Consider the following 26,533-nt stretch of genomic DNA (forward strand, 5'->3'; position numbering starts at 1 on the left):
CTGTGACCTCAGAAAAATGTTCGTCTTGTTTAATCATTAGAACAAAGAGCTGGAGGCCAGAAAGTTCATAATATCACAATTAGGGGTAGAGGAGAGCCAGCAATGTGGTTCACAGAAAAGAGACCAGAAAAGACCTGTCTGAGTCAGTGGAGTGTTTCCATTTTCCCCAGCTGATGTAGTTCACAAACCCATGATATATCCAGTTTCTCCAGATTTCCAGTTCACATTTAAGCAGGTCCTGTGCCAGGCTGTCCTGTTTACAACGCCTCTGCCTACACAAGGAAATCAACTGATAAAGCTTTCATGGCATAAACTGAGCTTTTCTAAAAGCTGCAACTAGTTATTTAAGAACAACTGTTGTGGAATAGCTTATGCTACAGTGGTTACACCCATCACCTTCCCTGGAGAGAAGAAAATCCATTACAATATTCTAAACATGAACTCATTGTACACTTTTGCAGCATTTTCTTCAGAACTCTACTAATAGGCAACTTGAAATAACGTTCTGAATGACATTAGTTACCTTTGAACAGTTAACTCTAAAATCCAATTCCATGACTTGGAATGCTTAGCAAAACTTTGATTGGAGGCAATTAGAATTAGGAATGAGAAGAAAGAGGAATTATCAGAGGGAGGAAAACTCCCAAGTAAAGGGAATGAATAGCAACAAAAGGAAAACTGTAAAAGAGAAAATCAAAGCACAGAATTAACAGTCAAGATGAGAATGTTTCCTCAACTGAGAAATGATGGTGGTTGTAAGCCTGAGTGAGCTACAGCAGTACAAAAGGATAGGATATCCTCTAGATCTTAATGCCTGTACCCCACTGTTATCAGTGTGGACCTTGCTGGTTCAAGTGCATCACAGAGTCCTAAATTCAGACAAGCAGTCATTAAACATGGAATCTGGCCTTCTCTCCAGAATGACTTTTCTTATCCCCAATGCCAAGACAGTATTTTTCCCACTGCATGGCCACTTTTGTTCTGCCAGCCTTTTCACTGCTTGCTTCATTTATTCCCAATATGGCAACGCCCAACTGACATTTCTCTCTGAGGATCTTTTAAAAGAACTGAGTTTTTGGATTTGTTTTCAACAGGACAGAGCAACTTGCTGTTTGTTTCCCTCCTTGTGGCAGACACTTCTGCCCTCTAAGCAGACTTAAATACTGCTGACAGATTGAAGGCAAAGTGTGTTGTTTGCAAACGTGTGGCAGGAGCTGTGGAGCAGGGGAAATGACAAGGACCCGAGCTGTGCAACAGGAGCCAACAAGGACAGGACAGGGCAGCAGAGCCTCCTCTCTCAGATCTGCCCTGAGATACTGTCTGAGCTGGTGTGCACCAATCTGTCAGCTTTCCACACAGTCCATGGACAGGATTGTCAATCCTTGAAGGACCAGGAGCTTTTACAGAAGGGTTGCCTCTTTTACTTTCATAATTCAGGAGCAGATGAAAGGTTACCTTGATGAAAAAATATATAATCATATTTGTGATAGTTGAAGGAATGTTATCTATGTAATGCAAATTTTTCACCCTGTTTTTAATGTTCAGGTGTGTTTTTAATACCTGTGTGTGAATGTGTATCCACATCTGCTAGGAGAGCCTTTCTGTCTGAGATTAGGAATGAAAGGGAGTCCTTGGTTTTAAATCTTAGTTTGACCAAGTCAGACAAGGAAGTTACATGACTGTTTTACTCCAAATGTTTCTTCTACACTCCAAATGTTTCAGAAAAGTTCAAAAACTTGGAAACATGAGACAGGAAGTCTGAACTAGCTGCAGGAGGGGAGACCTGAGCAAGTGGGCTGGACAGGAGAGACTCTGCCTGGAGCTTTCAGAGCCAGGTTCTAGGTAACTCCAGACAATGTGGTATCTACTTGTAAGGGCTGAAATTATGCACAGCGCAGGATTTGTCCCAGATGCAAGCTGCCACAAGTTGGAACCCTGGCTGCCCTTGGAGTGCCAAACGCCTCCTACAAACTGACATCAGGAAACTGTGGGGCTGAGTTTAGTTCCCCATGGAAACAGGCCATCGTTCTTACTCAAGTCCCTGTGCCTGGCACTGGGCTTCTGCCAGCTAAAATTCTGAACAGCACAGGATTTCTCCCAGATCCAAGCTGCAAGTGACTTCTGATATGTTAAAAAAATACACACTGTATTTCTTGGGTTACCCACATGTAGAGCAGTGAAGTGCTGCAAGTGGCATGAAATCCAGCACAGCAGTTTGGGGGGCACATCGTGGTGCAGTTTGAACAGATTTGTGCGCCGAGGGTGAGTAGATGGGTCCACAAAGAATTCCTTTGTGTGAAGGACTCTCTAATATTGTGGAAAGAGGTAAAAATGAGACCAAAGGGGAAAGCAGCAAATTCAAATGAGAAGCCTGTGTGCTATTTAAGAGTGTATGTGATTAATAGATGTGAGGAAAGGTGCTGATTGTCCACCTCTTGATGTTCTCACTTCAAAGCAGTCTACTTTTCTGGAAGCAATGCTTCAGCTGAACAGAGCTGTGATCTCAGCAAAGTAATAAATGGGTAAAATGTAATCACCTTCACAAACAGGAGTCAAACTCAGAGAGCTGTCATTTCATCCTGCCCTTAAATTCTCTCAGTCTGTGAAATTTCTTAGACAGTTTTGACTTCCTCATCCCAGATTTCATATTGCTTCTTTCTGCATGTGGTTTAATGTTCTAAATTTGTGCCTGAAGGCCAGAGGTGCCTTTTTTCTTCTGGTTCCTCAAACACTAACTTGAAGGCTGAAAACATTCCTGCTTTTCCAAATCTGGAAAAATGCAAAATGGTCATATTACCAAAGGGAGACAGAGGAGGGGAAAAAAATAAAGAAGGAAAAGGAATACTGTGTACCCAACAAAACAGAGGCAAGAATGCAAGAATGCAGGAATGTAAATGTGTTACAGGCTGTTATTAAGATTTTGGATGCAAAAATAAAACTTAGAAGATGAAGGTTTGAAAAGGCATAATACAATCCAATTTATTTAGACTAGAAATTGCCCTCCCTAGTTTGCTAAGGTGACAGGAAACATTATGAAAAAAGATAATCATATTTATTTTAAGTCTGGCCATTTCCACTGAAATGCCTGTCTCTCTATAATAGTTTTTTTGAAGGAAGTGCCTTGGGGAATTACTAGAAAAATGATCTTTATTAAGTGTTCATGGCCATCTGAACTATCCACCCATCCAGTATAAATGTGTTCTGGCAAAACAAGTGTTTGTGTTGCCATGGCCTTTCCCATGATGTTATTTTCTTAAGCAAAAGCATTTTTCTAGCTGAGATCTTAACAAGGACACAGGCAGGACGCCATGATTCAGTCCTTGAAGAGAAAAATAATGATTTGGAAGGAACGGTGAAGGAAAAAGATGGTCTCAAAGGGGGCAGAACACAAGACTTAGATATCTGGTCTCTCTTTTGCCCAACAGAAGCAGTGTTCCACTAATCACCCCAGTTCTGCAGGAGAGCAGTGCAGCTTCTGCCAGCCCGGCAAAAACACTGATGATCCCAGTGCTGAGATCCTCCTGAGGCATCCTCAGGACAGGGAAAATCTTCCTTAAAAATAGCAGCTCAATTATTATTTGCTGAGCAAATCGCATGCCTCAGATACAGGCTTCCAAAAATCAGGTCATAGGGCCCTGTGCTGTAAAAAGGTACAGGGATTCTGCACCAAAATATTTTCCCAAGGTCTGTGTGGATCCATGTGTTGTCTTTCCAAGATTTTAGCTGTTCTATGTTCTTGGGTTTGGGCTTTTTTCTGCCTTTGTCCTGAAAAATCTCTTTGGGAAGGGTTTCACATTGGTTTCACATTGGTTTCTGTTCTCTGGTGAATACCCCTGCAAATGAAAGTGATTGTGAATTTTGCTTTGTTTATGGATTTATACTCTGGGTTTAGATTAATGTCAAAGTGTTTTAGCATAAAAACAGCTGAACAGATCTCATAAGCATTGAACAAAGTTGTTATAAGGTCACAGTGACTAAGGCAAAACTGATGGGTACTTACATAAAGTGCACAGGGGCACAAGGACAAGGTGTTGAGTCCCACTTTCTCTGCATATCTTCCCAAATTCCAGAAATCATCACTTTCTGAGGCAGAGGTCATCTCTGAATCTCTCTGCTTCCCATTCGCCAGGAGGGCACAAATTCCTTTCTGAAGGAAGAAAACACAAAAAATGAAGAACAGCAGGACCAAAGGCTGGGGCTCAGCTCTCATATGGTTTTGATGAGATTTGGGCTTTTTCCTTCCTTCAGGTCCTGTGAGACACCTCTCTCAAACTGCTTTCATAGCCCTGGAGCTCCACAAGTCACATCAGAGTATTGATCTCAACAGAAAATGTGAAGGAAATAAGATCCATGAATGCTGAATGTAGGTCCAAATCCAGTTAAGTATCTATTTGTAGAAGAGAACACATTACCAAAAAGCCAAACCAAAACAAGCAGGAAAAAAAAAAAAACCCAACAAGTAACAAAAAAAAAAAATAGAGTAGGCCTGTAAAAGTAGAATAGGCAGGGTCATCATGAGAGGGTGAGTTCACATCTGTGATGCCTGAACACAGCACCATTTTAGCAAACAGATCAATTGCAGAACTATGGCAGAACAAACAAAGCAACACTGATCATTTTATTTGCCCCTAAATGAAATTAACTAGTTTGACACTAAGGCAGAAAATAGCATTTGATATCAAGAATAGAGTATGTTAGAACTTTGCTCCAGAAAGTGCATAATGTGTTCCCTCAACTACTGAGACCCATTCACTCTCATGCTCCTGCACTAAAATTACTTTTAGAAATCCCAGGAGCAGACCTCTGCTCCATCCTCTGGAAGCAGTTCCTCAGCCTACCACCTCACAATAAGGTCTTCTGTTCAATTCAACACTTACCTGCCATCTCACTGATATTGCTGAAGTATCTTCAATAACATGCACTTCACATCTTTCATATTCATACCCACTGAAAAAAATCACTGAAAAAAAGATATCTAATCTAAAGCTAAAAATCCACAGAAAGAACATGAGGAACAGGAGCTAAATCCAGTTTGCTTTGTGCAACTAATTCCCATGAAATTAAAAGTCTATTTAGGGGAGGAAACAAACTTACAGCATTACATAACACCAGTCGTATCTTTTTTTAATACAACCTTTTGAAATTAGATTAGAAAAAAAATTCTGAGTTAGAATTGGCTCAATTAAGTCTCCTGATCTTGCAGTTCGAGAGGGGCATGTCTGATGCATGAAGCAATAATGGAGCTGCATGCTGTGGGATGTATCTGGCTCATGACTAAATCCTAAGTGGATTTAGTTGTCACAGTGTGGTGCAGAGAGCTTGCAAGCTTCATTCAGCGAGAAAAGGGTTGACCTGGATAGTGATTCTGGAACAGAGGAAAAGGGAATGAGCTGCAGGGGATGACAGAGCTTCCAGGAGAGCAGCAAAGATCACCCAGAATGTAACATCACTTAAAGGGAAGCATTCCTGAGTTGATGCTGACAGGAATTCAGAGATGTGGGTGAACCAAAAAAAAAATACCTAGAGGCTGGAGATAGGGCTCTAAATTTAGTTTACTGGTGCTTATCTGCTGCTACAAACAGTGACAGTATGTGTGCCTCAGTTGTCAGGAGAAATGAGTTAAAATAACCTATGAAAAATGAAAGCTCATAAAATAGTCCACCTTCAACAAAATGCTGAACAAAATTAATTGCAATTTAATTCCAAGTATGTACATTATTTTAATGAAAATTAATAATACATTTAATTAATAGGAAATAATTAGGAATGACATGTTTTACTGAGGAAATAATGATGAATTTCTAAATATTAGCTATAAGTTATGTGGTTCCTATGATAAAATCTTTTAGCTGCTTAGCTTATGAAAGCATTTAGATTGTCCCAGTTTCTTCGCTGGTAAATAATTTATTTAATGGAATACTTTAAAACAATTCTTCCATAACTTGTGGAGGACCCATCAGTTCTCAATCCACCTCCCTGTTCACTCATCCAGTTCCCAGTTCCTGAGTTTGCCTATGAGGATGTTGTGAGAGACAGTGTCCGAAGCCTTACTGAAATGAAGGTAGACAAAATCCACTCCTCTCTCCTCCAGGCAGTTATTTCATCATGGAAGGCAATCGGGTTGATCAAGCATGATTTACTCACAGTGAATCCACCAGGATCCACCTTCTTGTCTTCCCTGTGGACAGAGATGGCCTCCAGAATGAGGCACTCTGTCTTCTTTCCAGGGATTGAGGTGAAGATGACTGGCTGGTAGGTCCCTGGGTCCTCCTCCTTGCCCTTTTTGAAGACTGGGGTGGCATTTCTTCCAGTCCTCAGATGCCTCTCCTGATCACTGGTGCCCTTCAAAGGTGATCATGGGCAGCCTCACTCTGAGGTCTGCCAGCTCTCAGCACTTGTGGATGTATTCCATCAGGTCCCATGGATTTTGTGGATCAGGTTTGCCTAGTTGTTCTCTAACTTAATCCTCCTTGAGAAAGGAAAGGTCTTCCTTCCAATATTCCTTTACCCTGGTCTCAATAGTCTATGAGCTTTGCAATCTAAATTAAAATTTAAATTATTCAAAATTCTCTAATTTTGCAATATTTTAGCTTCTCCCCAATATGCATGTGGCAGCAGTCAGACCCTCAGTCCTCTTCCTATTTCCAAATCAACTATGTGATTCTAAATTTGGATTAACGTGTGATCGAGAACCTCATTTATTATGTAAATGAACAGTAAGATAACTCTTTTGCTTAGGACTTGAGGATGGGGAGTGGGAGATGTGGATTCTAATTTACAACCTGACTAATAATCATGAAAAAGCTGTTAAGAACCAACATTTCTTTGATGTCTTGATGGTTTGTCTGTCAATTAATTAGCTGTTTTTTATGGTCTACTATCATGGCCCACCTGCTGCAAGCTGAATTGCAATAGTCCAGTTGTATATATCTTATGTTTTAGATAAGGGTAATATATTTTACTTTTAATTAGCAATTGAACAGCATAAGTTCATTTTTCCACTGCTTTTAAAATGCCAATGCATGATGTAAATAGCTTAAGAATGACTATCATCATTGGTCTGTCACAGGGAGGTATTATTCGTGCCCCAAGTCTTTGGAGGCATTAAAGTCTCTATTCAGATTAATAAACAGTAAGTTATTAACTTCTTGCATGGAAATTAAGAGAGTTGAGAACACTCAATAGCGACACAGTGGGATTCAGCTGCAAGGAGAGGCAATGCCTGTGGCTTGCTTCTTCCCAAGATTTTCACCTCTGCTGTAGGGACAGTTGAACTGCATGAAAAACTGGTCTCAAATCAGCACATTCTATGGCATATTGTATTCAATTCTTTTATAGTGGAACAGCTTAGAAACCATAGAATCATGGAATGACTTAAGTTGAGAAGATGCCTTAAAGATCATCTGGTTCCAACTCCTCACCACGGGCAGGGACAGTTTTCACTAGACCAGGTTGCTCAGAGCTCCACCCAGCCTGGCCTTGAACACTTGCAGGGATGGATGGATGGATTATTCCATATCCCTGTTGTGGGATGAAATATCCCACTTCACTCTTGTGGAAAGAGCAAAGGACAGTCCTAGAGACAGGCAGATGAGGGCCATCATCAGTTAAATCTGGCAACTGCTATGTGTACTGAATCCCTGCTTTCCAGAAAGTGGCTGGGCATGGTCTGCTGTTGGGAAGTAGAGAATTAATCTTTTGATTTTCCTTTGCACACAGCCTTTGGTTTTTCTTTATTAAGTTCTGTCCTGTCTTATTTTCTCCTCATCTGTCCTGATGAGGAGTAATAGAGCAACTTAGTGAGCTCCTGGCTGCCAGACAAGGTCAAACTCCTGAACTATCCTGTCTGATAGGTTTTTTGGAAATGTTATGATGGATTTTATTTTGGTTGGATGCACTTTTATACCTGTAAAGATTGTGATAAGGCCAAGAAATGGAAGTGCACTCTTGTCCAAATTCTGTGTTTGTCATCTGTGTTTGAAGGACTGAATGACATTTGCCAAACTATTCAGTTGTTGGTCAAAAGTTGGAGGAGCTGACAGAACATGCTCTTCTAATATTTATGAAAGACGTGATTTCAAGCATCTTGTTGCCAGGGTTTGAAATAGAGCTTAGGACTCTAAATCTCTGGTATAATCCAAAAATTGCCTAATTGTAAATCTAATCAGTTACATAAGAAGATCAACTACCTTAGAACACTGAGGCCCCTTATTGACGTTACTCAGGAGATGTCTGTGGCAAGTGGTCTCTGATTTCAGACTCCTAGAAAGAATTTGGGAATAGGAGTCATCTCTAGTACAGTGGTGGAATAGGTGAAGGGGGTGTTTCTTTGGGTTTTTTAAGGGTTTTTTTCCCTAAACCAAATTAGCTATCAAGGTGTAACCAGTTTTATAAAACAATGAAACCTCTTGTTCTGGTCCCTGGGATTTCCTGTAATTGAATGGAAGACAAAGAACAGGGGCTCTGTAAATGGAACCTTCAGAAAGGGGACTGAGGCCAGTGATAGTGTCTCATCCTTTTAGGAGGTTGTGACATGGTTTTGAGACCTGGAGACTGGTCTGAATTCCCATACTTTCTAAGAGACAGCCATTATAAAGTTAAGCCTCTGGAGGTCACGTCAGTGTTGGTAGGCACTAGACAGCCACGCTGCTTGGTGCTGGGCCCTTCGGCAGAGCCTGCCTTGGGTGATTTCCCAAGGATACCCACAGAGCATGAAAGGAGCAATCGGCCAAGAAAAGCAGGAAAACGTGTTCTCATGAAGTGGGGGAAGGGATGCTGTTTGTTTTCTGATTTTAATCTGCAGAAGTCCAAGAAAGGGAAGCAAAAAATTAAGGAGTAGGAGGACTGAACTGGAGGGGAGGAGAGTGAAAGTATCTTTTTACATGAAGAACAGCCAGAGCAGACCACTGTTTAAACCTTGGAACTTCATTATTCTTGGTCCAGCTGGCAGTCTGTTAGAAGAATCCTCCTGACTCCTGGGTATACACATTTTGGAGAAATGCAGGTTTTCCCATTTCCACTCTTGCAAGAGTAACAATTTTCTTGCCAGAAACACCAACATGGGGAAAGCTATGTAGCTGGAACTCTGTCCCGGAGTAAGGTCAGAGAGAACTCAGCTGCTGCTTCAGAAGCCCAGAGGGGACATCCAGGACAAGGCCAAGAAGAGTCTGCCGGTGTTGGTGTTAAAGACAGGTAACCAACTGCACTGGTTGCTGTTCACAGAGACTCCCTCAAAGTGCTGTATTAGCCAAAACCTCTGCTGTACTGTACAAGTCAGAATTCCGAAGGTTAACTGCTCTCTGCCAGGAGAAACTGGTTTCTGTCTCCTGGTTTCCTGCAGAGCTTTCAGAAGCAGAACATAAGCGTGTCACTGCAGCCACAGGAAGCGTGTGGTTTGTCCTGCCTGGCAGCCCCTGAAAACCCACATCATCTTCCCTGATGCTTTTTGGCCTAAGTGTTTGAAAACGTGTCACTGAAAGGTGCTTGCAGGCAATAGACATTTCTCTTTACTGCTTCAGTAAAAATGTCCATCCTGGCAAAATGCAATGAGACAAACTGTGATGCTGTCTGAAGAAGGAGTACCAACCGTGCCTTTTTCCTGTGGTCAGTGACACAGGGAGCAGAAATTACAGATCTCAAGGTAAAATGTATGCATCTTCCTTGACACAGCTGATCCAGGCTAAAGGGTGCCTTGATATTGCTGTGAGACCAGGAAGTCTTTCACTTTATTGTCTGTATTCTTTTCAGTGCCTTGTAGTAACCAAAAAGACAGGCAAGAGATCCATCCAATGGCACATGACAGAGAAAAAGAGATATGTAGGGCAGAAGAAGACATTCTTCTGGAGAAAAAATGGGGACTGGGGGAGATAAACTTAGCTTGATTTTGTTATTTGTGTTGAGTTCAGCAACATGAACCACGAGCCTGTAACTTTTAGATATAATACTCTCTATTGTAATATAAAACAGTCTTTATGAACTCTCTTACCATGAGAGAGTATTGAGAGTATCTTTATGTCCTTACTTATGAACACTTACTTTGTGTTTCAAACCATTTTGAATTTTAAGTCTTCAGCCCAAGCAAGTCCAGGTCCATGTGTACTACCTAACCTATTTAACCATGCATATGTGCAGCTTCTAAAAGAATTGTAAATGGAGGGGAACTAACCAAAATAATAAGAGCAGATAGTCCTGAAACTTAACACTATAGATTCAAAATTGATGCATTTCCCATTTTCTTAAATTTCTAACCAGCTTTTTCCAAAGTAAAACAGAAGCATCTTGGCACTGCCATACACATGCAGATTTCAACTGGAATTTTCAAAGGTCAGTGCAGAGCAACTATGTACTTTGGAAATCCATTTAGGGGCACAGATAGTATTCTTAGACACTAAACAAATGAAGAAGGACTTCTAGGGGATAGCTGAACATTCCACAAACTTACAAAGAGGTCCACATCTAAATATATCTGATAATAATATTGTTGTATTCTGGGATTCTATATATTTTATCACTTCTTACATACATTTATTTAATTCTTATAATCAATAAAAGGTGTCCTTAGTTATATATCTCATTTCCCAACTATTTAGATATTCTGGATTAGGCATTGTGTGTGCTGTTACTTGCACTTATTTTTTTGGACAACTTTTATTGCACAAGGAATATTGTTCTGTGAAGTGTACACAACACAGGAGTACAAGAAACAAGAAACAATGTCAGCAAGTCCAGTAAGAGTAAGGTTTTGCCAAAAGAACTAACTTAATTCAGGGACAGAGATGTTCCCACAAACTCACAGACAGGGTCCCCACACCAGCTCATCTTTCTGATTCTGTAGTTTCTGAAATTTTCATCAAATGTAGCTGTGGTTGAGGATTGGTATCTCAATCCCTAGCTTATCTGTGCAGCCACATTCTTCATAGGTGGCAGTGAGGCAGGAGAGTAATTGTAATTTAGCATTTGGAAAGTTGGCACACTTTTATGTCAGCTTCCTTTTTTAGCTAAATGCTGTTTCAAAACCCTTCCAAGTTAGACATGGATAAAAATAACTCAAAGATTGGAGGAGCTTTTCAGACAGGAGTCAACAAAACAAAAAATCCTGCTCTATCTCTGCCCAGGACCGGCAATATTTGAATATTCCAGGCATCTTCACAACAGTTGGAGTTGCAGAAAATCTGTACTGAACACAGACCATAATCTTTCTAATGGCATGTTAAATTTGTTGAGCACTCTGGCAGTGAGCCAGTTGTCTGAAAATGTTAGAAAGAGGTTAGGTCAGAACGACCTAGACACATGCAGAGAAACCATTACCTTCCCAAGGCATTCTGCTTGGGATAATCATTCTGAAACCTACAAGGAATGCCATAGCAGTGAACTTAGGAAGAAACATCTGGGCTAATGAGTGCTACAAATGGGGCAACAGCCCCCTGCTCTGAGGGCTTCTGATGTATTTACTTTTTTCTCTTGTTTCTGTGGCATTCAATATTTGAGAGAAGTCCCAGGAAATCCAGAACAAAACTCTAAATGTGTCATGCTAAGCAAAAATATTTTTCTCCTCCTCTTGATTCCAAGGCTGTGAGCTAAATCAGGATGTTTGCTTTCCTTTGCCATCCACTTCTAACACATAAATAAAGCAACCACTCCTCTGTTGCAATGTGTCTGAGGTAGCTGTAATCACGCTGTTGATGGACAGTAATTGGTATTTGCTTCAGTCAGCTTTAAAGTCATGCTAATTAAAACTGATCTTCCTACTCACATATTGAAAGAAACCAGTATCTGGAGGCAAGATCATCCTGGGGAAAATTTTAATAACTCCTCAGGCACCAATGTCTGCCTCCCTCAGAGCTGGCAGCAGTGGCCTCCCTGTTCCAAAAGAACACTTTGTCATAGTGTGATGGTTTCACCCCAGCCAGCCACCAAGCTCCAGGCAGTTGCTCGCTCACTCTCCCATGGGATCAGGGAGAGAATCAGAAGGGGAAAGGCTGGAAAACTCATGAGGTTGAAATAAAGAGAGTTTAATTGGAAAAGCAAAAGCCATGCAAAACAAGGACTTTATCCACTTCTTTCTGTGGGCAGGCAGGTGTTCAGCCACCTCCAGGAGAGCAGGGTCCCCTCATGGTAACAGTGACTTGGGGAGGCAGAGGCCATCACTCCAAATGTCCCCCTGCTTCCTTCTTCTTCCCCCAGTTTACATACTGAGCATGATGCCCTTCAGCATGGATCCTCCTTTGGTCAGTTTGGTCAGCTGTCCTGGCCTGTGTCCCCTGCCAGCTTCTTGTGCACCTGCAACTCCCTCACCAGCATGGTCTGCGGAAAGCAGAGGTGGCCTTGGCTCTGTGCAAGCCCTGCTCAGCAATAACAAAAGCATCTCTATATTAGCAACTTTGTGTTCAGCACAAATCCAAAGCACACCTCCATTCCAGCCCCTGTGCAGAAAAATACCTCAGCCCCAAAGCAGCACACATCTTCTCTAGGCTCTTGTCTTCTCCATGACCATCAATGGTTCTACCACTAGGACCAGGAAAGATTATTATGCTGTGTAGCAAACCAGCACATAGTGATGGCCGAGAGGTGTGAAAGCCAAAGATGTTTACTGTTTTTGTCTGAAGTTTCCATTCTCCAAGTCTTCACCAGAGCACTTTCTTGAGCATGCACACCATCCCCAGCAAGCTGTAGAACAGGGAATAGAAAATACAGAGAGAAGGAAGAACTAGGGAATACAGTGCACAGTTCCTCAGGTGTGGGCTTTACTCAGAACACTGGGATCAGTAACAAATGCCCAATAAACTATTTAATTATGGCATGGTTAAACACTGCCTTGAGGTACCTTCAGCAGCCTGTGGCACTCCTGGTTAGGCTGGATTTGTTATGGAGTCAGCAGGAAGTGCTCACCTTGGAGGCCCAGCACGCTGTGCTGGTTCAGCTGCGTGCTGGCCAGCCACTCACTCACTGGCTGCTGCTGTTGGGTAAGAGGAGACTGCAGTCAGAGGCTGCAGAGCAATAGGGTGTCCTTGTTCTCTAACCTCTGTGAAGGCTTTAAGGTGGTTTGAAATCAAGCAAAATAGTTTTCAGAGGACGCCTTGCAGTTTCATAAGATGTTACATGCTTTTCCTTACAAAAATGTGAAATAGCTGCCAGGAAAACTGAAATAAAGAACTTGAAAACCAGATTAAATAGATACCAGTGACTTTTCCAGGACTCTTCCACCCTTCATTTCTAACTTGTTAATGCAAATGCTTTGCAAGAAGTAGGTCAGTGCTAACAAAAAAGTTATAGTGTTTGCATCTTGTCCAGTCTTAACTAATGCTATGTTATTTCATCAGTGTTTCTTGTAAACCACTGATAAAACTAAAGATGTACTTGCTTCAACATCCTCCATAAGATGTTGCCAAACTCACATTAAGTATATACAAAGATTTTGTAGCTTGAGATACATGTGCATCATTTTATGTATGTTATCATTTGACAGCATTGTCATAAAATGCTATTTTTAGTGCCACTGTTGCCTCCTTTGGTAGTTTTATTTTTTGCTATTCTGGCAAATGCAAACCTTGTCTGAAAATATACAAAGAACCACAAAAATTGTAGGTTCCAAATGACAATAAGAGCTACAAGTTGTCATGATTAATCCAGATTTACAGCATGAATGTTAGCTTTTCATTACTCTGTGGTAGAGGACCGTACAAAGAAAATAAACTTATTATGTTGGTGTCAGACATTTTGACAGCTTAGTAGACATCTCATTCCTATTTTCTTTCCTGTCTCATGTGGCACTGCTGTCTTCCATACCATTTAGTAGTTGCATAATTGTTCCCTTTCAAGCATACAAACAATGAGGTCAACTTGAGTCATGTCAAATAACTACAGCAAATACCACATATGAAACCATTTAAGATAACAAGTCATGTAATCACATATATTACCCCTTGCCTGGATTTTCTGGATCATGCTAGAAGTGTCTTAGAATGCACAAAAGCAACAGAGCTCACCAACTGGCTGTTTTGCCTCTGATAGGCAACTAATGAAGAATTTATTGAAAAGTATGTAATACAGACAAGCTAGAATTGAAAGTTACCTTCCTCTACATCATCATGCTTCTTCCTAACTCTGACCTTTTCAAGGCAAAGCCTGTGTTTTCCTGCAGAAAAAAAAATATGACAGGGATGAAGGTTTAATTTTATTTTAGTTATTTTAATAACATTCAGCTACATTACATTTTAAAGCTGCCTAATTATCAGATGTAACATCTGGGATACAGTATCTATCAGACTGTGTTTTATCCAAACTGGGCACAGATACAAGAAAGTGTTATTTGTATTTATTAACTGGAACATAGAGAGAAAGGTCAACACTTTCCCTATTCATCCTTCATTAGCAGAGAGGCTGGTAAGAAAAAAGGGTAAAAGTAAAACCATTAATCAACAAAAAATTGTGCCTTCAAAAATATGCAAGACACATGAAAGCAAAGAAGCTTTTACCTGTGCATTTTTTTCTTTTATTGAATCATTCAGTTAAGCTATAGAGCATGTCACAGACCTCTTCTGTTCTCAACTGAAGCCAAAAGAAGTGGTTTCTCTCTTGCTACAGTGGCTGACACGAAGCATTGAAACACTGTTCATAAACAAGCAGCAAATAAGAGAAAGCAGAACATGGCTAGAATAGTTCCTGTTAATATGTTTTATTCCACTCTGCAGCACTTCTGAAGTAGTTAAACAGCTGTTTCTACAATCTTCCCAAGTACTTGTGACAGTAGTAACAATTATTGACTCTTCAGTTCTGCCTCCAGAGATTTTGAGTCTTTTTTTTCCTGCACTGCAAGGTCTAACTGAGAAGCAGTGACTTTGTTCTCACCTTTCAGTCCTAGAGAGTTTCAGGGTGCTGCTGGAGGGTGTGTGGACACACACCAGCAGGGGTTGAACAGCCCTGTTGGTGTCTGTTATGGTGTGTGTTTCTACCCTCAGTAGCCAGTTTCCCAGTCATCTGCTACAGCACAGCCACCATTCACGTTCTCAGTACAGCACAACAGAGTGGCTTCTCCTGCCTGGAGGGATGCTCCACACAGGGCCTTTATTCAGGACGACACAGAAGTGCCTGGCTGGGTAAGAACACAGCCTGTCTGGGCCAGTGTGCTGGGCCAGTGTCCTGCAGGGAAAGGAGATCATGTCTGGGGACATTGTGGGGACCTGGCCACTTCCTGTGGTCTGTTCCCACACTCTTCCAGCACCACTGGATTAAGGAGCACACCTCTGCCTATTGCCTGTACCATTTGCTTCGATGCAGTTATCTGTGATACCATTCCCCTGCTAGTTTCAGTGGCTGCCTCTCACCCTCACACCCCTGTTGTCATATTGCAGGATTTGATGAGTGACACTTCACATTCATTCGCCTTACCAACCGCCTTAATGATCCTCAGGACCCTTCCTGATGGTGCCCAACATACTGACTTCTTGCTGCTGCTGGACACTGAGCTGGAAGGTCACTCTTCACCCTCAGGATCTCTGATGTGGCCTATCACACAATTCCGGTCCCTTTCTCCATCACTGATTTTTTTTTTTCTCTCCAGTCTAATTTACCTTGAATACATGAGAGCTGTCAGAGTTAAAATCCAGTCTAATTTAGCAACTGGTGGCTTCAAAGTGCCGTGCTTTTAATCAGAAAACAAAATGGAATCCTAACTGGAAAACAAAACTAGATCTAGAACAGAATTTGAAATAGCACTTTGAAACCTTCTCCAGACATATAAAAAAGCTACTACTCCAAAATACTAATTTGACTGAAATCTGGAATTGCCTAGCAACTATCTGTGCAGTAGGAGGACTGTTTAGACTGGGTTTTGCACAGGCAAAACTTTGTCCTAGGGCTGAAGGAAGGGTGCCCTGGCTGCTGAGTGCTTCTCTTTAGGTTCTCACTGGGCTTGTCCACTTGGGGCCCTCCTCCAGTGATCTCCAGGCTTTAAGGGAAGAGGGCTGATCTATGTGTGGGTTGCATGGTTATTACTGATGCCATGCCCTGGAGGTGACAGCAGGCCTGTTTCTCAAGCCTGGGCAGGTGTGTTTACTTGTCTGTGTTTCTGTGCTTCCATGATCTATATGAAGTCCCTGAAGCAATGTCCTGGCTGAAGGGCCAACTAGTGAATCACTGGATCCAGGAAAGGGCAAAGGTTACCAGCACTGATTCCAAACCATTTCAACTACTTATTTGAAACCCATTATGAACAAAGGGTTGAATCTTCTATATCAGCATCATACAGAATATAATTTTTGAAGAAAATCTACAGTCATAGAGATGAAAAGAAATATATTGATGGATGGTCCATTTTTCAATGCCTGGTTGAGTTATTTGGGAGGATTAAAAAGAAAATTTAAAAATCCCTCATATCAGCCAAGAGATCTTTACAATCTTTTAAAAGCCATTTCTACTGTCTCTAGCTTGCTCAGGTAGAATTTGAAGCAGGCTTTCATACCAGATACGATACATCCTTCTTGTTGTGTAAGTGTTTTTGGATTATATGTTACAATGAAAACATTTTGCAACATTTGTTAAAATGAGAGTACTTGTATTATATTAAGTGTGTATAAGTTACATAATTACGTAGAGTCCATACAACTGTCATTTCAATCCAACATAACTTTTTTTTTTTCTGAAAATAATCCCTTCTGTTTGTAACAGCTGTATGTCCAACTTCAGTTCTTTGATTGTGGAAGCTGACTGCTCATACCTGTCTACTACTGAGATGGTGCTGTTTATGCCTGAGGTAGAGAAACAGGTCAGTCTGACTCAGCACACTGTCCTGATTCCTGTCTTGGAAAGAGCTCTCTGTGTAGACATGAAGAGCATATGCACATCTCTCCAATCACGAATTCTCCTGAAAAGGCACTACTGGTCTTTTCTGACTTCAGCCTGCTTTACTCTTCAATAAATAGGTCCTTCCTGCAGAACAGGAGCCAGTGTTCTCCATTTATCTCTTTACGTTTTTTTCTCAAACAATGCTACTGCTGTTGGTAGCCCAGAGTAGAAAAAGTGATATAGGGATAGTTCCTTTCTCCATCTCCTTGGAATATGTAAAGGTATTGTGCTGTTCCTGCTTTTTCTGAGTAAAGCTCAGGAGGAATGAAAAATCCGAGTCTCTGCCTTACTCAGCATATTGAGTAACTAGCCCAGGGCAGCTATAAAACACTTTTAAAGCCAGGCCTCCCTCCCCACTGGCAGCAGCTCCGTGCCACTGGCATCCAGCTCTCATTTTAGAGTGATTTGTTTGTCTTCAGGAGGCAGCAGATGGCAGCAAAGTTGTACAGAAGCACCAGGAGAAGGAAAATATCTTCGTGCACACGCTCTAACAGCATTCCATGGAAAAAACGTGTCATTTGTTTCTGTCTGTCTTGCAGTGTGGTTAAGACAATAAATCAGGTTTGTTGGCCCTCGTGCACTTGTAACATAAGGGGTTGTTTTTCCCCCATTACCAGGAGTTAATGAAATCAGGTTGGGCTGAGAGGATATGAATTATTTCTCAGTAAATCATCCTCATCTCTGCAGGACCCACTTCTTTGTGCAAATCTCTTTATATCCTTCATTAAACATACTGGTGGCTTTGTGCAAATGTTATAACAAAGTGCTGGTGTGTGCACTTTGATTGACTGCCAGTCTCTACTGTGAGCCATGCGATTCCTCTCTCACTTGAGCTGTCCAGATACATCCTTTTCCAACACTTCAAAATAGGTAGCAAGATTTAAAAAAAAAAAAAAATATATAAAGAGAAAAAAGAGGAGGAAGGAAACACTAATATGTAAAGTCTTAGTGTTTAAAACACTCCAAAATCCTACTGCATTAAATAAAAAATGAAGTCTGGGTTTTGGACAAGAGCACTGGAAGTTTCTGGGATTCCATCCCTGCTCATGAACACATTTAGTGACGCACTTAACACATGTATGTTTGCTGAAGCTGTCGCTGCCAGCAGCACCACATCCACTTAGAGCAGCAGCAATAAGCCTACATTGCTGAACTCATTTCAGATTGAGTGGAGAGTCTGCATTTTTGTTCATTCTTTTTGACAGGTATCCTGTTCCTTACTTAAGTCTTTTAGTAGTTTCCTCAGTGTTCAAAACCAGAAATTGGGAATAAATGAAGTATAAAGCAAAATTTACAGTACAGTCTTTTGGTATAAAAATAGACATGTTTTTGAAAGAAAGCCGGAGCTTAGATTTTCTTCCTGCTGAAGTCAGTAGAAGTTTTGTTTCAATTAGATGGGATCAGTCTCAGGCCTGGGATTTGGTGCTAAGATTCCTGTCTGGCTCCCCAGTCCATCACACCAGCATGTCTGATGTCTGTAGGCAGCAAGGAGACTAATGATGTATGCCAGTTGCATATTTTTCATGCTGTTTATCAATAAAGGCCAGACTATGAATGCGTTCCTTATGCAGAATGAGATGCAGGCCTGCACAGCCTTGGGGAAAAAAAATACTTAGAAAAAGTGACTTAAAATCCCTCACTTTTCCCTTGTCTCTAAAGAGAACAGCCATATTTTACAAGGTGCAGCTGTCCTCTTCCAGTGTGCAGCTCAGACCTGCTCCTGAGCCCTTGTGGACAGGCAGGGAAGTGTGGCGGCCTCTGAGAGTTCGGTGCTTTCCAGCGGAGAGACACCAGAGCTGGGTCACGTCAGGGGAAATGAGGAGCCCACACACCCTTCTGTGTTGAGCTGTGACAGTGGTGGGATGAATTACACGGTGCCTTTCAACCTCCGAGTGATTCAGCCCCATGGAACTCCTGTCACAGTAAGCACCTCTTAAAAGGACAATAAGTGTGTTTGTTTGATGAGCGGCTCAGTCTGCTCCTGAACTAACAGATAAGATCCGGTTTGTTTGTTCTCCCCTTTCTGCCCGTACTGCTGGACATCAGAGATTAAGACCCAGACATTTGTTTGTTTGTTTTTACACCATCTTAGTAAAGCATGAAGAGAATATAAACCTTTTTCTAACTGATGGAAAAGTTGCATGTAATTTCCAAAGAAATGACAACTTACAGAAAGTATTGGAACAATACTTATTTTGCAAACCTGTTCTAAAATCAGAATTTATTACAAAATATGTGCCTTCAGTAGGCAGAACAATCTTTCTTGACTTTGGAAAACCCCAGGATTTTGTAAGTGGATGAGAGACTCAAGGAGGTCTAGTTAAATGTTTTGTAAAACTTATCATGGAATCAAAAGAAATAAAAAAAATTCATTTGGCATCCTCACTGCTGTTGTGTTTGCTGGGAATGTTGCATGCAAAACACTCCAGTCTTATCAAATCATTAACATTGATTCTAGTCTTAATGGGACCATTTGTTTTTAATTTGGAGACATTACCAAGCATTTTGACTAGTGTACATAGCTCGTAGTAAAAAGGCTTTTACATAGCAAAGTTCTTTACCTCATGAACAAATTATGCTCCTTCTTCTCATGAAGGATACATGGCCTCACTCCAGAGAATTAAGTATTTAAAAATTAAAACAATTTCAAAGCTGACACAAGTTATTTGGTGAAAAAAGCCCCGTTCCTTAAAAAATATTTGGATAACAAAAGCGGACCCTTGTGAATGCAATAAACAAATTTCAGTTAGGCATAATTGGATTTACTTATTGGTTGTACTCAGTCATGCTGGAATTCTTTCTCCTGATGCCTGTGTGCTCTACTCTGCTTAAGTATGATGTGAGATAATATGAAACGGTGAATTGACGGCACAAGGAAACTATTTGGATGGCTGTCTGGAGTTGCCATTATTGGCTTTAATTATGACTTGCTGTCCTTGGGGTACTCAATGAGCCAGAAAAGGCTTCATATGTGCCAAAGTATTCATTAGTATTCCCCTTTCTGTCATTGTGCTTGCAGAAAGAGTTTATATCTGGCACCTGACTGCAGTTCTTCTTAGCACGGACTGAGATGCTTTGCAGATTTTGATAATCATCTGAAAGTACACCAGTGTCTCTACTTTTTGGATGCAGTAGAAGTTGTTCCTAGGTAACAGGGGAAGAACTCTGACCACTTTCTGATGTAACTGGAGAACAAACAATTTTTGCGGTTGTTCACGTGACATGGCTGCTTAAAGAAAATTTTGTGGTACCAACTGGAGGAAGAAAAAAAAAATTACTTGTCTTCCTTTTCCAGGTTAGGGGACCTGCACTAGGGTTTCATGGGGAAGTGTTGTATATCAGCATTTTAGGCACCTTGCCACCATTCCATATAGAACTAATAATGAAGCTCAAAAATCTTTCTGAAACAAAAATAGCCTTTGGAATCCATTTTGGTAATGAAAAATTGTCTGTAGTGAAGAATTTTTTTCTGTCTGCCATAGGGTGTCCCTAGGGTAGGTACAAAACACAGCAATCACTCATAAAGAATATTGCATGAACTCTTCTGACACTTTGCTGTGGAGGCTGTGCTGAGAATAGTGACCACTCCTTTGGCATCTGCTCTTGAACAGCCTGGTGGATAAGGATGAATTCCTGCCCCAATACATATTTACCATTGCAAAACTTAATTTTAATTTAGAACCATGTTTGAAATTCGAGTCATGTTTTTAGCAGGCTTTGAAATACTGTCCTGTGGGACACCAGACTGTTCTTAGAAACGAATATTTTAACTAAGGTGGTGTGTAAACAGATACTCCTGATTTTGGAGGCATTTGATGACATCTTCCACTTCTCATCTGTCACATTACAGCATAAGCTGGCTTTGACCTAAGTCCAGAGTTCTTCTTGAACTTCTACTATTACAGGAGGATGCTCACTTGCATGGACTGTTTCACTGTATTGTTCTCCCTGAAACCCCAAATCTTTACACTTCTCAGAGAATTTAATCTAGATCATGGATGAATTTCAGCCACTATTTAAGCATTTGTGTCCAACATTATGCTTTATGGAATGAAGTGAAAAGATGCTTCACCAGGATTTTTCGATATCATCCCCTGCTTGGGCAGGAGGAAGAGCTTTCACCTGGGCAGTTCACATCTGGGGCTGGTGCAGAAATGGATGAGAAGAGAGGATGCTGTCTTGATATAGTCTACCCCTTATAAATCCTGAAACCTGGAACTGAGGCTGGGGTATGGTGTTATCTGTGAAAAGGGAAAGAGTCCCTGCCTGTCATTCTCCTGCTCTGCCATTTTCCTCCAGCTTATCTAGCCTAGGTTAGCCAAAATCCACCGACATCGTGTTTCCAGGGCTTCCTTGTCTGCTTTTTACACTCAAAGACTGTGCCATCTTTGGACTGCTCACTACCGTCTGACACGTCTCCTTGTGTTTGTGCTTTAAAACACAGGCTTTCAAAGATTGGTGGGGGAATGGGAAGGAACTAAAAAAAAACCCAGTCTTTCTTTTCTTTGGTTGCTATTTTTTGCAGAGTTTTGTTTCTCCTTACAGGCGCGGCAGGTGGTGCTCTCGGTCCTTCCAAACACAAGTTGCACTTCCCAAACTCCAGTCAGGTCAGAAATGTGCCATCCTGCACCAGCTGGCTGGTTGGAGCCCTGTCTGGTTCAGGACAGGGTCTTTCAGCTTTGAGTGAAGTGCTTTCCACCAGTGAAGAGGAAAGGAGGGAAGAAAAGGTGCTCTATGGGGGTTTTGGCAGGAAATGAAGAAAAATATCAATACAAACAAAAGGAACCACTTGCCAAGTACGTACTTAACCACACTGTAGCCTAATCCAGCCTTCTGTCCCAAATGTAGATGGCAAAAATACTAACTGTAGAACCTTGAAGGAAAATGTTGTAGCTATTAAATTGGATGGTTCTGTTGCCATTGTTTTCTTGTGCTGTGTACATTAAGTAGGATCATGCTTCCACCTACACATTGTAATTTCTCACTGCAAGCACCACAAAACTTCTAACAGCAACAATTCTAGTTTACAGGTTTTCCATGGTCTGAGAATAGCCACTTGCTTGTTTCTCAGCTGGCAGCTATACCCTGTGCTGAAGACTATGCAATTGTGTCATCCCTTACATCTTGCAAAATCTGGATCAGAAAGGCCATTGGCAGGAGACAGGTAAATTCTCTTCCAGCTGTTAACAAGCAAGTAATTAAAACTGACAAAGTGTCATTATCTTTCATTTTCAGTTTTTGATGTTGCAAGTGGAAAACCCACCTGTCACGATTTCAAAAATCTTAGTTGAAAGTGCTTAGAAGTAACTAGAAATAGGCAATTCTGAGCAGAACTTCAAAGTTTGGAAAGAAAAATCATGAATGCATGCCAAGTATCTCATCACTAGATCCCTACCCAAGGTTTTTGCAGCAGTTTTCCTGGAAAGGTGTCATTGCCAGTTCTTTTCAATTTTTCTGGTAAATATATGTTCTTGAGGAATTTAATATTAGTTTAAAAAAAAAAATTAATCGCCACTTCATTTATTCTAGAGGCATTGAGTTCTGCCATTCCTCAGTCCTCTCCTGTATATGTTAACTGTTATATATTCATAGATATGGTAAAATAGAGGAAATGCTACGTTTCACCCAAGAAGTTATTCAAATACACTTGTTTAGGTTTTAGGTTTTCTTGGAGTGCAAGGAGAAGCCACCAATAGATGGGGCTGGTGGTGCATTAATAAGGTTCAGTTTCACATTTGTTTTCTGGTCTGTGCTTGGAATTTGTTTAAAAAAAAAAAAAAAAGAGAGAGAGAGAGAGAGAGAAGAAAACAAAACTACAAAAAAGAACAAAACAACAAAATCCCTCATGCTAAGCTTTTATCCAAAACGTTCTCCTCGCACTGAACCGGTCACCGTTTAACTTTAACCTGAACTGTGGCCCAGGAAATCCTTCAACATAAATAACCTTGGAAGCTGCCATGACCATTTTTGGAACGTGCTGCCTCAATAAATCTGTTACTTTGTTGTGCAATGTTGAAGTGTGCAGTTGTTTCCCTGATTAATTAGGGCAAAAAATAAACTTGCACGATCAATCCAAGCTGTGACACGTTTCAGCCCTGGCTTGAACGTGTGGGCAGAAAAGAGCCTTAGAGCCTTTTTGACAGACCTGCCCTGGAATTTTAGGATGCCTTGCTGGCTCGGAGTTTACACCATTTGATGAGATAAGGTGGCTACTAACAAAGTCTGCAAGGGAAGAGCTTTGGTCTGTCCCAGGACTGCCATTCCAGCTTGGCATGAGCAGGACTTAACACAGTGAGAAATGATTCATCTTGACCACTGCCCCCACTAAAGACAACAGAACTGAAGTGTTTTATGTAATTGTGTTTATTTTATTTCACATATTACCCATGGAGAACAGCTGATACATTCTCTATATCTTTCACCAGTCTGGAATGCAAGATAAAAAAAAGGTATGGAAAAAGAGTTTAACATTTGACATTCACGATATGAAAAATAGAGGGGATACAATGTTTTAAAATGCCCTTATGCAATATATATATATATATATATATAAACCGTATAAAAATAAAATATATTTTTCAAAAAAAAAAAAAAGACATGACACAGAACAATCTTAAATACCAATGCATATCTCGTGATCCACACACACCGCACTTAAAATTAACAAAAACCACGTACAATTGCACTTTTCCTCTCTGTGACGTTCAAGTATATCGCAGTCCCCGCAGGGACTAATGAGTGTCCGATTCCCTGCCGGGTGCACATAACGCAGAGGGTAGAGCAGATGCGGGCGGCCTGTCCTTGCCCACGGCTGACGCGCACCCTCCAACCCTTGTGGGCAGAGGGCGAGGCCGGGGCCCGTCGCCCACGGGCGGGTCCCCCCTGAGCATCCCCTCCTCGGGGCGGCGGGAGCGCGGCCGGGGCCGTCCGGCGCCCTGGGAGCAGCGGCGGTGCCTCGGCGTCCCGGGCGGCGGCGGCGGCTGCGGGAGCCGGGGGTGCCCGGCCCGGGGAGGCCACAGTCCGTGTCGGGCGGGGGGCGCAGCGTCCGCTGCCCTTCTCGGCTCCCCCGCGGAGGCCGCGCCGGGGTCCCGCCCGGGCGGGCGCTCTCCGCGAGTCCTGGCGGATCTCAGCCCGAGCCTCAGTCCATCCGTCGAGGCGGCCTCGGCCGGGTCTTGCGGCGCTCAGACTGCGAGGACGGGGCCGAGGGGCTGCGCCCGGCGCGTCCGTGGGCGCCGCCCGGAGCGGGGGGAGCGCGCTGGGCTGCGGTGCTCGGGCAGGGAACGCCGCCGGCGGCCGTAGCCCTGGGGGCTGATCTTGTTTGGGGGGGCGGCATCGTTCCTGTCGTTGACGGCCGCCCTGTGGAGCTCGTCGACCAGCCAATGCACCGTGCACGTCCCGAAGCGGCACGCCTTTGTTTGGAATCTGTTAATGCTCTGGCGGTAGCGCTTGACGCGGATGTGAGCATCCTCCCGGTTGCTGCAGGAAGAGAGACAGAGCGGGCATGAGAAGAGCGCAGCGGGGGCCCGGAGGAGGGGACCCGGTGGGCGAGGGAAGGGACCCCGCAGGCTGGAGACGGGCTGGTCCCGGCGGTGCCCAGCTGCCCCCAGCAGCCCCGGCTGTGCCCTGCGCCGGGAGCGCGGAGCAGAGTGTGCTGCCCCTGCGAGGAGAGGCCCCGCCGCTTTACGGCTGTTACTTTTTCCTATGCATCCAGGGCTCAAGATACTATTTATATCTCAGTTTCGCAGCAAAGGCGCTGCTATCTCCCGTCAGCTAAAGAGCTGCGGGGAAAGGAAGGCGGGAGGCTGCTTCCAGCGCGATGTGCAGCCCGGGCAGGACCTGCCTCTGGGGCGGGGGGCATCTACAGCGAGAATAACCCTCAACACCCGGAAACAAGGGGACCCCGAAACTTCCCACTGCCTCGAGCAAGTGCCCGAGCCCAGGAAGGGCTGCAATTTACCTGGGAGACGAGACTCGGGAATCCTCCTTCATGTCCTGGGTACGTATGAGAGGCAGCACGTCGGCGGCCGCCCCCAGCCCTCGGAGCACGCCCGCAGGCTTCACGTCCCGCTTGGCTCGGCTCAGTGCCCATTTCGTCCATCTGAAAGGAGCGCAAGGGAAGAAGAGAGCTTGTTATCGCAAGTCTGCAGGGCGGGAGCCAAACCAAATACATTCGAGGGGCGAAAATCTTTGCCAGGGCCGAGATTTTTCCATTTTTTTTTTCCCTCCCCCCAATGTTTCCTGAAAGGGCGGGAGGCCTTTAAGGAGCTGAGCGATTCCCGCGGGGAATCCAGTGCCTCTGATCGCGGCCGGAGCCAGGCGCGGGGCGCTGGCAGGAGGGCGCGCTCCGATACTCACTTTCTTTTGAACTCTGTCGCTACGTCCACCCTTGCAGCATCCACCCCGAAGAAGGTCACAGAGCCGAGATAGAGCAGGGCTACGTGAACTAGTTTCATTCTGGCTGGGCTCCTGCTGGAGGGAAAAGAGAAGAACTGTAAGCATGCTTGCTAATAAAAGTCAAGTAAGGACTGTCCTTTATTCCTGGTCATTCCAGAGAGGAGCTCCTTCCCTCGCAGAGCCCCCAGGCTACCGGGGACTTTGTGTCTGATATGAACCAGAAGCTAATATTTGCTCAACAACTTATCACAGAGTAAATAACAGAGCCTCCAAAGTTTACGTTTGTAGAGAGTTTAGTTGCAGAGGCGGCTGAAAACCAGTAGGATTTCCAGAATACCCCCAGCGGCTTGCACTAGGATTTAGCAAACGCATAAGATTAGAGAGAGCTGGCTCTCGGACGCATCGTTTCCAAACTCCAGCAAGTGTTTTGCTGCCGAGAAGTTTATTCCCTGATAGCTCCTCTTCCCACTTCACACGCAGAACCAGCTAGTTCTGGATCTTGTGTTGAAAAATGCAGCTGATGCCAAGAGCCAGTGCAAGACTCCACAGCATAACTCCAAACTCTTCAAAACAGTCCAAATTTAGTAGGATTTCACTTGCGTTCCACCTCCCCTGAATCTTTTGTTGTTGCCAAGGACGGAAAGAAAAAAACAGTCCTTACCTGACAGTGAGGATAATCCACTGAGACAAATGTTTTTGTAGTAGCGCTCCGAGCTTGCAGGGTTTCCTGAGGAGCGAGAACTCCTCCTTTGTGTGTGTGTGTGTGTGTGTATGTGTGTGAAGTAATCACTGCCGAGCTCTGCGCTCCACCGCTCGCTTTTATAGAGCAGCCCTGAGAAGTGGGTGGACCTTGGCGTGGCCGGGCGATCTCTCTTTTGGCACCCCCCCCACCCTCACATTTCAAGCATTCTGACCTGGATTGGGGGCAACATTGCGGGGGTTGGGGGGGGGGGAGAATAAGAGGATTATTGAAAATTATCTTAAACAGCCCCCTTGGTATTTTGTTAATTATAACGGCGGCTTTTAGGATTCTGAGTCATGGCACAACTTGCAAAATCCGATGAGCCCCTCAGCCTGTTTTACCTGGGACAGACGTTTTAGCCTCCGATATATATGTATATTTACACTATCTGTAGCATAATCTCTCATTCTAGACATCTTAGCTTCAGGTGGGTGAAAGCATAGGAGTGGGAACCAGATTCAGTCCCTTCCAAAATCCATGAAAATCCATCAAATACCAAAGTTCCAAAAATAAACCCATATTTGGACAACGTGGATTTATAATGAGCAACTGGAA

The 26,533-nt window shown here is 43.0% G+C and overlaps 1 protein-coding gene and 1 long non-coding RNA gene across 11 annotated transcripts in view; one reads left to right on the plus strand and one right to left on the minus strand.

Moving 5' to 3' along the window:
- The window catches only part of LOC136362338 (uncharacterized), a 32,483-nt gene extending 9,631 nt beyond the window's left edge, over positions 1-22,852 (plus strand). For 4 of the 9 annotated variants that reach the window (XR_010743770.1, XR_010743775.1, XR_010743773.1 and 1 more), the window contains one exon: positions 16,666-16,934. This is a non-coding gene — a long non-coding RNA (uncharacterized lncRNA). Of the gene's footprint in view, positions 1-16,424; positions 16,486-16,665; positions 16,948-18,501; positions 19,228-21,872 lie in introns of those variants that run through there. The other 5 variants (XR_010743772.1, XR_010743776.1, XR_010743777.1 and 2 more) reach the window with 5 other exon arrangements.
- A 334-nt stretch (positions 22,853-23,186) lies between these two features.
- Positions 23,187-26,004, minus strand: ADM (adrenomedullin). 2 transcript variants are annotated; one of them, XM_066320755.1, is made up of 4 exons: positions 25,898-26,004; positions 25,198-25,308; positions 24,800-24,940; positions 23,187-24,318 (listed from the first exon to the last, which is right to left on the minus strand). In XM_066320755.1, exons 2-4 carry the CDS (start codon positions 25,293-25,295, stop codon positions 24,024-24,026), a joined length of 534 nt encoding a protein of 177 aa, XP_066176852.1. In that variant the 5' UTR covers positions 25,296-25,308; positions 25,898-26,004; the 3' UTR covers positions 23,187-24,023. The 2 variants fall into 2 exon arrangements, with proteins under 2 accessions (XP_066176852.1, XP_066176850.1); XM_066320753.1 differs by having other exon boundaries at positions 25,198-25,311.
- Between the last annotated feature and the right edge of the window lie 529 nt (positions 26,005-26,533).

Source organism: Sylvia atricapilla, chromosome 6 (assembly GCF_009819655.1).
Source record: "Sylvia atricapilla isolate bSylAtr1 chromosome 6, bSylAtr1.pri, whole genome shotgun sequence".
Taxonomy (NCBI): Eukaryota; Metazoa; Chordata; class Aves; order Passeriformes; family Sylviidae; genus Sylvia; species Sylvia atricapilla.

Coding starts and splice junctions, on each gene's coding strand:
- ADM (XM_066320755.1), bottom strand. CDS start 25,295: ATGAAACTAGTTCACGTAGCCCTGCTCTATCTCGGCTCTGTGACCTTC. Junction 24,941..25,197: donor GCGACAGAGTTCAAAAGAAA/GTGAGTATCGGA, acceptor CGCTCCTTTCAG/ATGGACGAAATGGGCACTGA. Junction 24,319..24,799: donor TCCCGAGTCTCGTCTCCCAG/GTAAATTGCAGC, acceptor CTCTTCCTGCAG/CAACCGGGAGGATGCTCACA.